General features: G+C 49.4%; 5 protein-coding genes across 5 annotated transcripts; all 5 read right to left on the bottom strand.

Moving 5' to 3' along the window:
* Positions 1-1,123: 1,123 nt before the first annotated feature.
* LTR64_002205 (uncharacterized protein) lies at positions 1,124-3,400 on the bottom strand (the record flags this gene model as incomplete). The annotated part of the gene is made up of 1 exon (XM_064896577.1): positions 1,124-3,400. The coding sequence occupies one exon, from the start codon at positions 3,398-3,400 to the stop codon at positions 1,124-1,126; it is 2,277 nt and encodes a 758-aa protein (XP_064755527.1).
* Positions 3,401-4,756: 1,356 nt separating this feature from the next.
* Positions 4,757-7,135, bottom strand: LTR64_002204 (uncharacterized protein; the record flags this gene model as incomplete). The annotated part of the gene is made up of 3 exons (XM_064896576.1): positions 4,757-6,154; positions 6,200-6,266; positions 6,312-7,135. 3 exons carry the CDS (start codon positions 7,133-7,135, stop codon positions 4,757-4,759), a joined length of 2,289 nt encoding a protein of 762 aa, XP_064755526.1.
* A 951-nt stretch (positions 7,136-8,086) lies between these two features.
* LTR64_002203 (uncharacterized protein) lies at positions 8,087-11,107 on the bottom strand (the record flags this gene model as incomplete). Its single annotated transcript, XM_064896575.1, has 2 exons — positions 8,087-8,179; positions 8,318-11,107. The coding sequence occupies 2 exons, from the start codon at positions 11,105-11,107 to the stop codon at positions 8,087-8,089; spliced, it is 2,883 nt and encodes a 960-aa protein (XP_064755525.1).
* Positions 11,108-12,157: 1,050 nt separating this feature from the next.
* Positions 12,158-12,376, bottom strand: LTR64_002202 (uncharacterized protein; the record flags this gene model as incomplete). The annotated part of the gene is made up of 1 exon (XM_064896574.1): positions 12,158-12,376. The coding sequence occupies one exon, from the start codon at positions 12,374-12,376 to the stop codon at positions 12,158-12,160; it is 219 nt and encodes a 72-aa protein (XP_064755524.1).
* Positions 12,377-13,274: 898 nt separating this feature from the next.
* Positions 13,275-15,035, bottom strand: GPI16 (Subunit of the glycosylphosphatidylinositol transamidase complex-like protein; the record flags this gene model as incomplete). The annotated part of the gene is made up of 2 exons (XM_064896573.1): positions 13,275-14,200; positions 14,402-15,035. 2 exons carry the CDS (start codon positions 15,033-15,035, stop codon positions 13,275-13,277), a joined length of 1,560 nt encoding a protein of 519 aa, XP_064755523.1.
* Positions 15,036-15,223: the final 188 nt, after the last annotated feature.

The following is a 15,223-nucleotide window of genomic DNA, read 5'->3' as shown; positions in this document are numbered from 1 at the left end:
AACTCCACGAGCACCGAAAAATCATCCCTTAGACGGACTCGGCGAGGCCTTGAAGAAAGCTGGCGATGGACCCGGAGACATGGCACAAGCGATGGAAGATGATCCCACCATTTATGCAGTCAGTACCCCTTGCCATGATGCTGACAGCTTACCTGACGCCGGCGTCCTCTAGGATCTTGCCGATTACGGTTCCTGAAGACGACATGTCGCAAGGTGTACTCGAAGAGCTTGCGAAATTTGGAGTTGGCTCTCGCTCGAAGAACTGTCAAGGTTTTAGAAGAGCCGAGACGTAGAAGATCCACAACTAGGTAATAGAGGCCTTTATTCTGTCGTGGCATATAACAATCCTAGAAATGCCAAGCCGTAATAAAGTACAAGACTCATTCGTACCGTAGCGAGACTTCCTAAAATCCTGAAGAAGGAAGTATCATAAGCCATTTCTCAGATATACCAGCGATATGATCTAATGGCCATGACACATAATGCTGCTAGTCAAATGGTGCCTTCGATTTTATTTGATCAAGGCGTCCTGAGCTAAAATGCGCTCTCCTTACTCACGAACGGCCAAGGTCTTTATACTTGCTGCCGAGAGACTTTATAGGCCTTGTGGTAGTGGGCAGAGGCACATCTTTTGAACATTGAGCCAATTGAGCTCGCAGTATTCACGTTGATCAGTATGACTTCCTCGATCTGTCGAGACAGAAACTGCCGAGGCCATGCATATTCAAAAGGTGAAAGGTGAGTTTAATGACGACGGAATCAAGGTTAAAAATATTTTCTCGCGTATGACTAGCAATGTAGAAGGGTGATAAATCGAGGAGTAAAAAGAGTTACATGACTTTTTCGGAGTACCTTTTAATGCATGACGCAGCAGTCACCCTTCACCCTAACATTTGACCAGAAGTGCGAAGCTTGTGGGCACCAGACGGGAACGTGATTACTTTCGATGTCTTGAAGAATGACAGACTCAAATCTGTTTTCGATTGATAGAACAAGGAGATGCAGCTTTGACCAACAAATTCATTCACATCGTAACAAGCTGTCTAAAAACAGCGTGAATTACAGGACTATCTACCGCCTGCTTGAAACAACACCTGACGTTATATACAATCATCGACGACTCTTACAGACGAGCCTGGTACTTGCCCTTCTCGGAGTACTTGGCGTCGAATCGGTCAAGCATCATGACCTTGTCCCATACCTTCACGAAGTCTCTGACGAACTTGTCGTGGGCATCGGAGGCGGCGTAGACCTCAGCATATGCTCGCAGCTCGGGGTGAGAGCCGAAGACCAAGTCGTTTCTGGTGGCAGTCCACTTGGTCTCGCCAGTCTTTCGGTCAGTACCAGTAAAGACTTCCTTGTCGTTGGCATTTGGTGCCCACATAGTGTTCAGGTCGAGCAGGTTAACGAAGAAGTCAGTGGTGAGCTTGCCTGGTCGCTTAGTCAAGACACCGTGAGGCGAGCTGTCGTAGTTCTGGTTGAGTACTCTCATACCACCGAGTAGAACAGTCATCTCTGGAGGGCTAAGGGTGAGCAAGTGTGCCTTGTCAACGAGGAACTGCTCAGTGGTCACTCTGTTGGTGCCAGTACCGAAGTTTCGGAAACCATCGTGCTTGGGTTCCAAATGCGTGAATGACTGGACGTCAGTCTGTTCTTGTGTGGCATCAGTGCGGCCAGGAGTGAAAGGCACTGAGACACCAGCAGCCTGCTCAATACCGGCAACACCACCAAGCACGATCAGATCAGCCAATGAGACCTTCTTGCCACCAGAAGCTGAGCTATTGAAGCTCTCCTGAACCTTCTCCAGGGCGGAGTAGACCTGGATCAACTGACCTGGGTTGTTGACCTTCCACTTATTTTGAGGTTCGAGGCGGACACGAGCACCGTTGGCACCACCTCGCTTGTCACTGCCTCTGAAGATCGAAGCAGCAGCCCAAGCGGTCTGGATGAGCGACTCTTGTGTCATTCTTGTGGCGAGAATGTCCTTCTTGAGCTGAGCGATGTCACTCTCGTCGATCAATGGATGGTCGACTGATGGGACTGGATCTTCCCATAACTGAACCTCCTTGGGAATCTCAGGTCCAACCCATCGGGTTCGTGGACCCATGTCACGATGGAGAAGCTTGAACCAGGCCTTTGCGAAGGCATCACCGAAAGCATTCTCATCGTTGGCGAAGCGGCGAGCGATCTTCTCGTATGCTGGATCGAATCGGAGGGCAAGATCACTAGTCAACATTCGTGGCTTATGCTTCTTGTTTGGATCATAAGCGTCAGGGACGAAGGCGTCAGCGTCCTTGGCAACCCACTGGTTGGCACCAGCTGGACTCTTCTCGAGCTCCCAGTCGAATCTGAACATGTAGTCGAGGTAGTGGTTGCTCCACTTATTTGGTGTGGCAGTCCAGATGACCTCGAGACCGCTAGTGATTGTATCAGGACCCTTTCCTGAGCCGTGCTTGTTGTGCCATCCGAAGCCTTGCTGCTCGATGCTGGCAGCTTGAGGCTCGTTGCCGACGTTGTCTGACGAAGCTGCACCATGTGTCTTACCAATAGTGTGACCACCGGCAATGAGGGCAACAGTCTCCTCATCATTCATAGCCATTCTGCCGAAGGTCTCTCGGATGTCACGAGCTGAAGCGACAGGATCTGGGATACCATCAGGACCTTCCGGATTGACGTAGATCAGGCCCATGTGAGCAGCAGCGAGAGGCTCTTCCAAATCTCGGGTGTGGATGTCGCTGTGCTCTTTCTTTGGACCCTCGTCACCATCAACGACACCGTGGCCTGCAACACCTGGCTGACCTGACTCGTATCGGACTTCGTTTCCTAGCCAGGTAGACTCGCCACCCCAGTATACGGACTCGTCGGCTTCGTAGGTATCGGCACGGCCACCAGCAAAACCGAAGGTCTTGCCTCCAGTGTTTTCGATGGCAACGTTTCCAGTGAGAAGCATGAGATCAGCCCAGGAAAGCTTGTTGCCGTACTTCAGCTTGATGGGCTGAAGCAGTCGACGTGCCTTGTCGAGACTGACATTGTCTGGCCAGCTGTTGAGTGGTGCGAAACGTTGCTGACCATCACCACCACCTCCACGGCCATCGAAGACACGGTATGTGCCAGCACTGTGCCATGCCATTCGGATGAAAAGACCACCATAGTGACCGTGGTCAGCTGGCCACCAGTCTTGTGAGTTGGTCATCAAGTCATTGAGATCTTTCTTAACTGCATCGTAGTCAAGGGTCTTGAATGCTTGTGCATATTCAAAGTCCTTGTCGTTAGGGTTGGTGAGGTTCGAGTGCTGGCGGAGGATGTTCAACTTCAAACCATTTGGCCACCAGTCGTTGTTTCGTGTGCCACCACCACCGACGTTGGCCTGCTTGCTGGTGTGAACTGGACACTCAGACATGTTTTCAGTATAGATTGCAGTAAAGAATTACTAGGGTTATGGGAGTACGAGAGGAAGGAAGAAGAAGACCGAGAAACACCGCGACTTTCGGCTTTCATATACCGAAAATTTCATTGTGGCAGGTGCGGCGGTTGCAGGTAGAAATTGCCCCTCAAGTGTCGAGTGATCTGGAAGTGATTTGTAAACCCCGCCAAATTTTTCTGGCCCCGAGGTGTGAAAGGAATGTCATTTCACGTGGCGGGGTTTGCTGCAAACAATTCCATTCTGCTCAATTCCGACTCGTTCTTCTCAGTGGCCGCGATGCCTCAAGGAGCTAGAGCTATCTGTTAGGCCCCACAAAAGTCTAGGCATGGTGGAAAGTTTCACTTGTGTATGTATGCACTCCGATATGCATATTCAGGTCCAAGAACGTCAATCGCAGGGCGGACGTTAAGTATATCTCACTGCTACAGCGTCACCACGCATGGCAGATCGTACTACACAATCTTACAACTAGCCATCTGGTTCCTATGCAGTCCTTGTTTCGTGCATTGTTTGTCCTTCACAGACGAATTACTCACAGGAAAGCTTAACTATTTCGAGACCTTCTAGAAGTGAGCTAAGTGTTATGTGGCGTACGTTACAGACACGATTCGCAAGAACGACTATTTCGTTCTACAGTACAAACTTTACGACGATTTCGAACTGTTTCGAATAACTTCTGCAATTTGAGCTCGGATCATTCCGGTCATCGGACCACTCTGTGCTCTGTGTGTAATTACAAACTTGAACCGGAGTGAGAGAAGCGAGCGGCTACGGCTTGGCACAACGGCGTGGTCTGCGTCTTGACTGTGGCATCCTCGAAAGTTTGGCCACTCCGACTTCTAAACGCAACATAACCATCGAAGAAGAGTGATCGATCAAGAGTAACTACAAGTACCAACAAAAGAGTGACTAGGCGTATGAAGTCCGAGGAAAGACCGTATGCAATTAATCTTTTTGTGGTCGCCAGAACAGCATTTTTATTCAACGCCAATCAGAGTCAACGAGAGTTGCCTGGCTCCGCATCCGCCTCAGACGTCTGCAGACGTTGCAGTTGGTCAACAGGTATACTCGTAGTCTTTGAGGCAACAACGTAGGCAGGATCTGGACGTTCTCGATGATGTACAAGTTACATTGTATCCCTTCCTGGCTTGATGTTGGCCTATGCTAAGGTTTCCAAGTTGCAATAGCATCCACCAGTCGATGTAGATCTCACATACAGATGAACCGTGAAGCAATGGTAAGCCTCAGGCGGACCGTACCGACTGTTCACGTGAGAATATTAGCAAGTTTTGGTAGTATGCAGCTGGTTCTCATATCGGCTCAATCGAACGTTCAGGATCGCTCCTTGACACTATCATAGCCCTTGCCTATATGCAACTTGTTCAACAGCTTCCTGGTCTTGCTCTCCTCCACAGGTCGATCCTCGTGCGCTTCTACCTTCTCCGCTTCTTTGCGAGATCCAAAATCAAGCAATTCCAGCATCTCCTTGACTGGCCGATCCTCAAGACTACCTAACTTCTCTCTGGCGGCAAGCTGTTCTCTGTTCACCATCTCAGTGTCTGACAGCCTCATCCTGATGACTGCGTCTTTGAGAATCAATCCCGCACCAGGTGCAGACACAATCTCTCCAATGTCAATATCGTCGAAGACTGAGAGGAGATTCGCGCCTGGAATACGAAGAAGCGACTCATCGATCGGATTTGGCGCCTCAGAAGAAGGAGTAGCTTCCATTGTTTTCTTGATCCCTGCCATGTCTTCCATGGTGAAGCCTTTCAGCTTTCCAGCTTGGATGCTCTTTTCAATGTTTTTGCTTATCTTCTCAACAAAGCTGGCGCGTGGTCCAGTAAGGCCGACTGTGACAATGTCGTGGACTGTCGTGCCGCCTATCTGGTTGGGCGCAGTGTAAGCGGCTGTGAAGGCTGGCACGTGAGAGTGCGCTACCTGTTCGGCCTCTTCACCCAGCTTGGCGGCCATGCTGGGCCGATCGAGACGTTTCAGGAGCGATGCAAATAGTGTAGGTGATTCCTTGTGTTTAGATGTGCACCACTCCAGGACTTCGGCAACCATAAGAGCCTGGATCTCGGTGTCTTTCGAGTAATTGAATGGATGATGCAAGGTCGCAAGAATCGAGGACAGCGCTGGTTTGACCTCAACCAACGAGCCTGGCTGCCACAACTCGACGATCTTTTTGATTGTGAAGGTAGTTATTTTGGTGGCTACTCGACCTGCTAGCTCATTCAGCTCATGGTTGTAGTGGTCTTTACACAGCTGCGAATGTGTCGGATCTGTAGCCTTCGAAGCACTATCGAAGATACTCGATTCTCCTGTTTGCAGTCTAACTTCTTGATCTCTGAGCAACAATTGTTCAGACTGTTGTGCTAGCGCTTTGTGTATATTTTGCAGGACCGGGCCTAGGAACAAGCCAATTGTCTTGTAAACTAGCTTGTCAAGAGCTGTCGATATTGAAGCAATAGCATTTGCCACAGCATCCACCGTCAGATGATCGTACACCCAACGTACAATCTTATCGCGTATGCGGAAGATGGGGTATATCTGTTCCCATAGTAGATGTGGCGCTTCGTTCAGCTTACCCCAATCAGCTGGTGTTTGTGTGGCTGACTTGCTGATACTTGTGATGTCGTCCGTGAAATCGGATGTGCCAAGACCAGCCAAAAGACTGATCAGAGCTTTGCCCACACCTGAAGCCGGATCTTGTGGTCCCTTCATACGCTACTTTCGTCAGTCGAGATCACTGACTGACTTGGGATACCTCACCAGTTGCAAGCCAGGTAAACTCAGTGCGGTAATCTTGTCGTCAACCTCACCTAGCAGAGTTTGATATCTGAATTGTATTAGCAAACTTCTCGATGCTTGTTGCCCATCTTACAAGTCCAGCGCACCGAAAGTGCCAGTAACAAGGGGAGCAGCTAATCCACGATGAGTCCTGACGTTTGCAGCACCACCAGTAAAAGTAAAGACGTTCTTCATCGCAGCTGACTCTGGCAGACCCTCGCCCATCTGGGAGCCGAGCATCTGTATACAAAGCTCCAGCCAATTTGAATGAGCAACAAAATCCTCAAGTGTATGCAATGCAGATCCGAGATGTGTATAGGCTTCAGGATCGCGGGCTCGACCACAGGCGACAGCAGCGACTAATTGTTTCTCGATGTAGTCCAGACTCGTGTCGTTGACGCCTGTAAATTCCTGATTGGCGACATAATTCTTCATCCCGGTGTTACTTTCAACAGCTATCTCTTCAGGCAGGACTTGAAGCCGAAGCTGCTTGTGCCGACCCTCGAGAGCGCCTTCATATCCTTTGGGGTTGTCGATATGCTCTTCTGGCCTGTAGCAGCCAAGCCGCTCTGGTGTGACTTCGAACTCTCCAGTAGAATACCCGAATTGTATGTGAGCAAAGATTGCGACGACTGCACGTAGAACTGGCTCTGGCACAAGCTCAATGGCTTTGCGATCAATCAGTTGACTGAAATCACGCAACCAATTACCAAAATAGATCTGTCGGACGAAAGTCGAGTGGACATGCTGTAGGAAGTAGACGTTCATCAGAATGTCTCCATGACGATAGTTGACGCCCTGAATATTAGAGCCTCGAGCAGTGTATCCTGCGCCAAAAGCGGCAGCTGGATTAGCGAACGAGATGATGATCAGAATCAGCAGCACAGCGCTACATGAGTGTGATGTTGCGAAAGCCATGGCAAAGGGAGAATAGTCAGTCAGTCAACGAGGTTATTTCGTTGACTGGAGAAAGATTGATCGAGACGAAGTTCGTGAAATTCTTCGAACATGTGATACTCACATTGTACAGACTTGCTTTTAAGCATACAAGTGAGAGGACTCATTGATTGGAGGCCAGCAATTGTAAAGCTGGATCTGGTGGATTCTGATGACGACGCTGAGCGTAGAACGTGGGGTGTCATCTTCTGCGGAAGGCATGAGACGGCAGCCATGCTCACGGCTCTGTAGACAACATTTCTATTATGTTAGAGAGAGCACAAGCCTGCAGTGGCAGACAGGTACAACTTTACTCGATGCTTTCATGAAAGCCGAAGCAAACGAGGTCGATCACCTCAAAGTGGCAAAATTGGTAAAGCGGCAATCTTGACTCTCGGTCGACTTGCACTATTGAGCACGACTGCGGGGTCAAGAGTCCTCTCCTTGCTGACAAAGTAGAGAATAGCAATCCCAGAACGACAACTCCTCTACCCGTATAGCTTCATTGTCCCTGTCACGAGCTCCACCAACTTGAAGCCATACCACATATCGAACCTTGATGAGCTGCCGTCATGCAAAAGGTGCTATGCTACATCAATTGAACTTGGAAGTGTTAGGGCATAACCGGAACACGAGCTAGACAAAGGCAAGTAAGAACAAGATCAGGTATAGGTTGATTGATATTCGACACGCCAACATCTATCAGATTTAGTCAGTGATGGCCTGCTACTAGTATGTCTTCTGGCAAAACTCCTCGTCGGAATAGTGACCCAGACATGATTCCATCGACTGTTATCTGATGCGGCGGTCCTGAGTGAGCGAACGAATGCGAACCTCTGTATTGTGATGTCGAGTGTATGGTTCGGACCCAAGCAGCTCACGATCGAGTATGCTATCAAGTAGTCGAAGAAGGAGCACCTGGGAAGCCACATATTAAGCAGAGCTGCCTTCCACAGCTTCGGTTGCTGTTTCAACAGTTCTGATAGTGACCTCTCCATCGACGATCTCAAATATCTGTGTAGGCCACTGTATATGGTTAGCAAGTTCTTGACTGAATAGCTTGCCGTGTAGTGGTCAGCAAAAGCGGCTCGGTTAGTTTGATGTGGTTACATATATCGGGAAGGACGCCTTTGATGACCACCAGGTGGGGACTCATAAACTTACATAGTGATCACAATTCTTCATAGTCGTCACAGAAGCAGCGAGCTCTAATGATGTAACCTTCAGACGAAAGAATGTGTCGTCGGGAATCTGTTGAATTATTCGAACGAAGTCTTCGAGATCTGATGTCTCAACGTCGTTGATATGTGTAATGAAGCAGAATCTTGGGGCATCGTAGAGGTTCGCCGGGGACCCCGCTCGATTATTATCAACGTAGACCTTTGATGGAAGTCGTTTGACGTATTGTCGCACAGAAAGATGTGGGCGATGGACATGTAGACCACAGAACACGATGACTTTGTCGGTCTCTAGTTCCTCGAGTGACTCTGTTGGCACATTGAGTGTCATCTCTTTGTTGTGACGGACAACGGTAGCGGGGACATGTGTCGCTTCATAGAATTTACCAATTCCGGTTATATTGGAGACTGGCTTGTGGTCAAGATCAAGCAGGATATCTTCACTTTCGAGGAGGCCTCCCGTCTGATCTTTTATCTCCTCACAGATGGGTCTACATGCAAGGCGCGCGACTTTGTATAAAGCCTGATTTGACTGGTCTTTTGTGATGCTATCAATCCAGTGCTCAGCGACTCCAAGCTTTCGCGCAGTCGCCACTGTGAGCTCGCTGAATTCGAAGCCAAGCATCCTTCCGACTTGCAAGCCTTGTACAAATTTCTGAACCAAGGGTCGAATGACCGAGGCATGTAGTCCAAGTTGATAGGCGGAGCTACCTGTGCCTTGAAACTCGAGCATTACTGAGACAACACGTCCACACGAATCGAGCAGCAAGCCAAAGTCGTTCTCAGCCTGTATTCTGGAACTCGTTGACACATCTTCAATATTGATGGCTCGATATCGACACGGCCAGCTTTGCTGTGCCATATTATAGCGCTGGATGCTTTTGATATCAGTTTCGGTGACTGTTCGGTCTCGGCATGGATCGTCACAGATCATGGTCACCTTATCACCAACATTAACGGGAACCTCTGCCAATTTCACAGCAGCGACATCCACCTCGATCTTGCTTGGATCGTATTTCAGCAAAGCGTAGTTGTAACTAGGATGAAGAAAGTGGATCTTGCCTGCGACCTCGACGTTAGCAATGTCAAGTCGTACCTTGCAGAGACCGTGCGGAATAAGTGCTCGAGACACTAGGACTAGCCCCTGGGTGACATTAACAATGCATCCGTGCCCGCGAAAGAGCATCCGATCTGTCCCATCGGTGTACACCAGAGAGATAGCTTTGACGCCCACGATGGTCCTGGCGATATAAGCCTGATCTGGGTTCTTGATGATGTTTGATGAAGGAAATGTGCCACTTTTGACATCCAGCGAACTTTCAGTTCTTATGGTTTCGATTGCTTCGATAGTCCATTGCCTGTAGTCATCGTTTCGCGACCAGAGTTCGAACTTTGGAAAGAGGTCGGTGAGTAGGGGGATGACAGCCGTGCAGGTACGATGAGCATCTTTTATGTCCTTGTACACAAACTTTACATCCGCTCCTGTGTCTATTTGTTTGATGACATCTAGGAAAGCTTCCAAATTAGGAGTCGCACGATTGTTCACAGATTCAATGATGATGTCTGATGACAGTGCACGCAAGAGGCCGTTGTAACAGCAAAATGTGCCGTCAAGGGGGATATTTTTGCATTGGGCAACCATGTATGACATATCGCAAAAGATAGCCTCTGCAAATTTGACCATCCGTCGTGGGGTGAGCGCATGCAGGTCATCAACTTTGACCTCGACAGTCACCTCGTTCTCGCCCCGAGCAACTTCTATTGTAATGGACTGACCGATATGTGTGTCCAGAATCTCCTCCAGAGTGATGAAGGACAATACAGACGCACCGTTGATGCCCAATAAAAGGTCACCAACCTGCAACTTGCCATCAAGACGACTCTTCGGCACGATGTTTTCGAGCACGAGCACAAAGCGGCTAGACGGGTCGGCACGCCTTAGCTTCTCTTCGTGTTTAGAACTTAGTCCCAGGCCTCTACAATGACTGAAAGACTTGAAGAGCCACTTTGACTGGATTGTTCCCCGCGGAATGTGTTCACGCTTTTGCAAAAGCCGAAAAGCTCTCACCACTCGATCGAGAGGCAAGAACCAGTTTATGTTCGAAGCACTCGTGCCAGCTGCCTGCAGAGCGACAGCGTGGCCTTCGATGTTCACAACTGGACTTCCAGAGCTGCCGCCACCAGCTACAGCTGCTGCCTGTATATAATGAGTGTTGTAGTCGTGGTAGAAGCCGGTGTACTCCAACGTGTTTCGATCGATTCGACTGATGACTGCCGGAGCAATGCTCAACGCCTCGTCAGAATCGTTGCCAATGACTCTGACCTCTGTCCCAACTTTCGCACCTTCAGATCTCAACTCGATTTCTCGGAGATCTGTGTATCGAAGTTTCGAAGGGTCAAAGTGGAGGAAAGCGAAATCGTGCACGGGATCGTGATATATCACCTCAACGTTGCACTTTTCTTGACTTGAAAAAGTGCAGTAGCCCCAAGAAGGTCCAGGGCTGACAACATGTCGATTGGTGAGTATGATCCCCTGTTTTTTGTCAATCACGAAACCGGATGCGCATGTGCGTCCTGCATATCCTGTATCGAAATTTGCAACGCATACAAGGTGGATTCGCACAACACCTTTGATGACATGATCGAGGGCGTTGTTCCACTGTTCAGCTGAACCAGTGGATGGTGTAGCAGGCAGAACTGTCACTTGGCTCGTTGGGTCACTCGTGTCTTTGTGGCGCAATGCGACCGGATCACTTGCCTGAACTCCAGTTCCCATTGTGGAGATCAGAGGTAGACGGCTGAACGCTTCGTGTACACAGCTTATGAAAGGAGAAACTTAAGGATCGAAGATGGTGTGTAAGAACTTGTGGATCAGACTACGAACCACAGAGGAAGATGAGGAGAATATACAGGAAGATATCTGACCACAAACGGACTGTGTGTCGGGTGCATGACTGTAGGCGGAACTCGAAACAAGGTCTCGCCATTGAACACATTCTATCGATTGGATCTCGATTCTGTTCCCCACACGCGACAACCTCAGCCAGACCGTGATACGTTGTTTCAAGGTCGGTGGCTGACTTGTTTCGAACTGTTTGAGTGGCCGCGATATACCAATGCCCTAATCGAGGGCATACTCTGCGTCGACTCAGTCAGTGTCAAGAAGTATTCTTGGAACTGACACACAGCCTCACCAGTGCGAAACTGCAATCTTAAGGCCCGGTTTGCCATGAAGCAACTAGATTCATCCGGGAAAAGTGTGTTTCGTCTTCATCTCGACAGTCGAGCAACGTCCTATCTGCTGCAGGCGTAACAAAGGTGTTACATAGAAAGAAGATCTGAACGAGAAAGCTTGACCTTTACGCATTTCTGAAGCATGTCGCGGCTGGCTAGTATCAGCTCACTTGGGTAGTGCATCATATTCAAGAAACAGCTGTACATGTATTGTTGAAGAAAACAGGATGCAAGCTCATCAAGGCAAGGCTACCCCACGCTCCGCCATTCTCGAGCGCAGTTCATCCTCGTAGGTAGTATCGAATGCCCCGCCATCCTCGTCTCCAAGGCTTCTGAGTAAACCAATACACTCAGCACAAACCTCTATTGGAACCAGGATCCTTATAGCAACTGATACATCATCCTGTTGAAAATGTGGTAAGAGCCCCGCCACGTTCAGGCATTCTCACTCATCCCGACGGCGGGGATGCATAAAACACTCTTTCAGAATCATCTCCTGCAGATGAGGTAGATTGCCAATGGTCTTTTGTCGTATGGTGTCAAACGCCCATCCCAAATTGTCGCTGTGTCTGATGTTCCGGACAGTTACAGACTACCAATAGCAGAGAAAGCTGTCCTTGCCTTCTGTAATTTCATTTACGGGTTGGCAGAGGAAACCAAAGAGCCCTTGCTCGCCTTCGAAGTAAACTTCGAGGGTCTTCGCATTTGGCGGCATGAGCTTCCATATGTCCTGCTTCTCTTGGTTGTGTCCTTCAGCAGCGGCATCGCAATTTCTAAAGATGAGATACCCAGCAATTTCAAGACTAGTCATGTTGTGGAAAGAGGACAAATCCAGACAAGAGCCGTCATGTGCGTCTAGATCGGTGTATCTCTCGCCACGGACCCAAAGCACAATCTGTAAGAAATGCCAGTCGCGGTCTTACCACCTTTCAGTAGTCATTGACAGATGGGTCAGCGTTCCAGCGACCGGAAAGAGGTATTCTTGGATTTTGGCTCCTCGAAATCAGTAAGGCGAATCAGCAGCTACTAAGCCAGCGGGATCAAGAGGTCTTGCTTCCGCCGCAGGCAAAGGAATCCACAGACTATAGAGCCGCTTGTTTCGGGGTAGGACATGCTTAAGCAGATCTGGATGTGCAAGCATACCGCAAGAATTTAGACTGAGAAGACTGAGTGGTTTGGCGTTGCTCGCAGCGACTTCATGTGTGCGGCTATGGTCCTTTACAGTAATGTCCATGGTTCCAAGAATGATGTTCTCCGCTCTTGAGAATGCGTTTAGGAAATTGAGTATGCAGCTGAGCTCGATTTTCGTGCTTAAGTTTATATCGATCGTGCCAGTCATGAGATGCGGCTTTGAAATGATATGTTGAGGTTTGTTGAGGAGGAGGGATGTAGTAGACTGGCCGAATGAGTTCGATATATAACACGCAGATCGAGGTTGTCAGTGGATCACCCCACACCACGCAGTAGCAACTCTGTTTACTATTCACAGTGACGAAAGCCTTGAGGCTGCTCCATGTCACCTCCACCTCGTTTCCGGCGTAATACATAGGGTATATAATCCTGTAGGCGAAAAATCGGCATCGTGGCGGCAGGACCAGCGATGTTGTCGCACCCTTCGTCACCCGTTGGGCGTTTCAGAACACCAGTTCTTCGTGATCGGATCTGACAAGCTAGCATTTACGCCATTTGCACGACGAACAGTGATTTTTCTACTCCTCCTTCTTCTCTTTTCCTATCGCTCTTCGTCTCAGTGCCACGATTCTGCCTCTTACCCTCTTCACTGCCTTTCCAATCCCACTTTCCGGCACCTCTTTCAAACCTACAAACCGCCTAACCAAGATGTTGAAGATACTGCCGAAGGCTAGCGCCATAACGGTACTCGTCAGAATGATCACATTGTACGGCATGCTGAAGTCTGGAGTTGGCAAGGAGAGCAGTAAACTGGTTGTGCGTACGTAGACGGGACTTGTCTGATTGAGGATGCGAATGACAGCAGGTGCGACTATGAAACCGCGATTGGCATCGGGTGGGTACTCCGTGTAACGAAGGATGGACTTCTCGAAGGAATAGGTCAGGGTTATAGACGTGAGAGGAGGGATGGAAAGGAGTAGTTCGATCTGTGAGCCGCGGTGACGGTCGATGGCGGGGCGGTAGTAGATGTCCTTTACCACGTCGACATCCATGGATGAGGCGGACATAGTCGCCGTGAGTGTGTGCATATACGGTCTCAGAAACCATGGCAGGGACTCGAACATGACTAGATCGACGGATGTGTCGAGGGGGTTCGTGAGGACTGTCCTCATACCACCTTGAGCGGCACCATGTCCGGTCATAGTACGTTCGACTTTGATCAATTCGCTGCCTACTGCTAATTGTTGATGTGTGCGGACCGATGTCTTAGGCATGTCAAAGTCAAATGGCTCGCCATTGACGAGTTGATAGCAGCGCTTCTCAGGTACACCAGGTGGAGAGCGGACTTCAAAGCCTCCCGCTCCAATCCAGACGCCCTGAGAATGTGGAACGTTGAGACAAATCGATTTTGCTTCTGGGCCTTCTGTCTCTGCCAGAGGACAAGAACCTGCAGCCTGGCGGCCAAAGACATCGTTGAGACTCCAAGCAGGTGTCTCTAGGGCATCTATAGGGAAGCAGGTCTCGTGATTGTGGTAGGGTTTCGTTTCGTCACAGATGAGTTCGTGTGGTTGGACTGGTCGAGGTATAGGATCTGATTGTGGGCGTTTTGCTCGTGCTATGTTTAGAACCATATCGATGGTCTGATAAATCTCAATTAAGCATTCTTGACTTGGCGAACATTGTGGGCGAAAGTCGATGGACATACTTTGCCATGATGAATCGAAGACTTTGTGACCATCTAGGAGGCTGGAAATGCCAGCTTTACCCTTGCAAGGCAGAAGCTTGATGAAGGGCGTCAGGTTCTCGGTACAGACAACCTCGCCAGGAAGCACACCGTGAAGTAGATGTAGATTGCTCGAGTTGTCATGTGTACCTCGTGGCTGGAAGGACAAGGCCGGCTTTGTGGTTCTCGTCTCATCCACGAAATTTAGACTTGCACAGAACAAGCCTGAAAGAGCCTGGTTTAAGACCAGCCATTTTCGCATAGCTTCATGCTCTGTATCGGACTCAATCCAAGCCCAGAGTTCAACTCCAGTTCCTCCTTCTTTCGTGCCATTCCAAGGTCGTGCTCCCCACGTTTCTGTATCCCAACGACCAGTGGTGAAGCGTAGATGTAACTCCTTTGTGTCGGTACTTTGCAGAACTTGGCCTAGCGAGCGCGGGAAGTAGCGGAAGTTCTGGCTTTGGTAGGCAGATAGAGACTCGTTGCTGCGAAATTCGAACGAGGCAAGAAGTGAGCCAAGTGGGAGAGGTGTCAGGTTGAGTTGTTCGAAGTAGTCGGTGGCAGAGACACTGAGGACGAGTAGCAGGCCCAGCAGGGCAAGCAGGATGACCTTCATTACGGCATTTTATGTCTGATCAGTTCAGTGAACATCGTGTCGAGAGGTGTTCTTCTAATTGCTCTCTCCATTTGCCCTGTTTGCACATATGTAGTTGCGGCGAAGTTTAGCCGGCGCATTCTTTCATTCCGAGCGGGAACGACCCAGGTGAGCTTCGCGACTGTCGAAAGGACTCTTTTGTATTCACG

Source organism: Lithohypha guttulata (genome assembly GCF_036872675.1).
Source record: "Lithohypha guttulata strain CCFEE 5908 chromosome Unknown scaffold_2, whole genome shotgun sequence".
NCBI lineage: Eukaryota > Fungi > Ascomycota > Eurotiomycetes > Chaetothyriales > Trichomeriaceae > Lithohypha > Lithohypha guttulata.
This window is presented reverse-complemented; position numbering and strand designations above follow the sequence as displayed.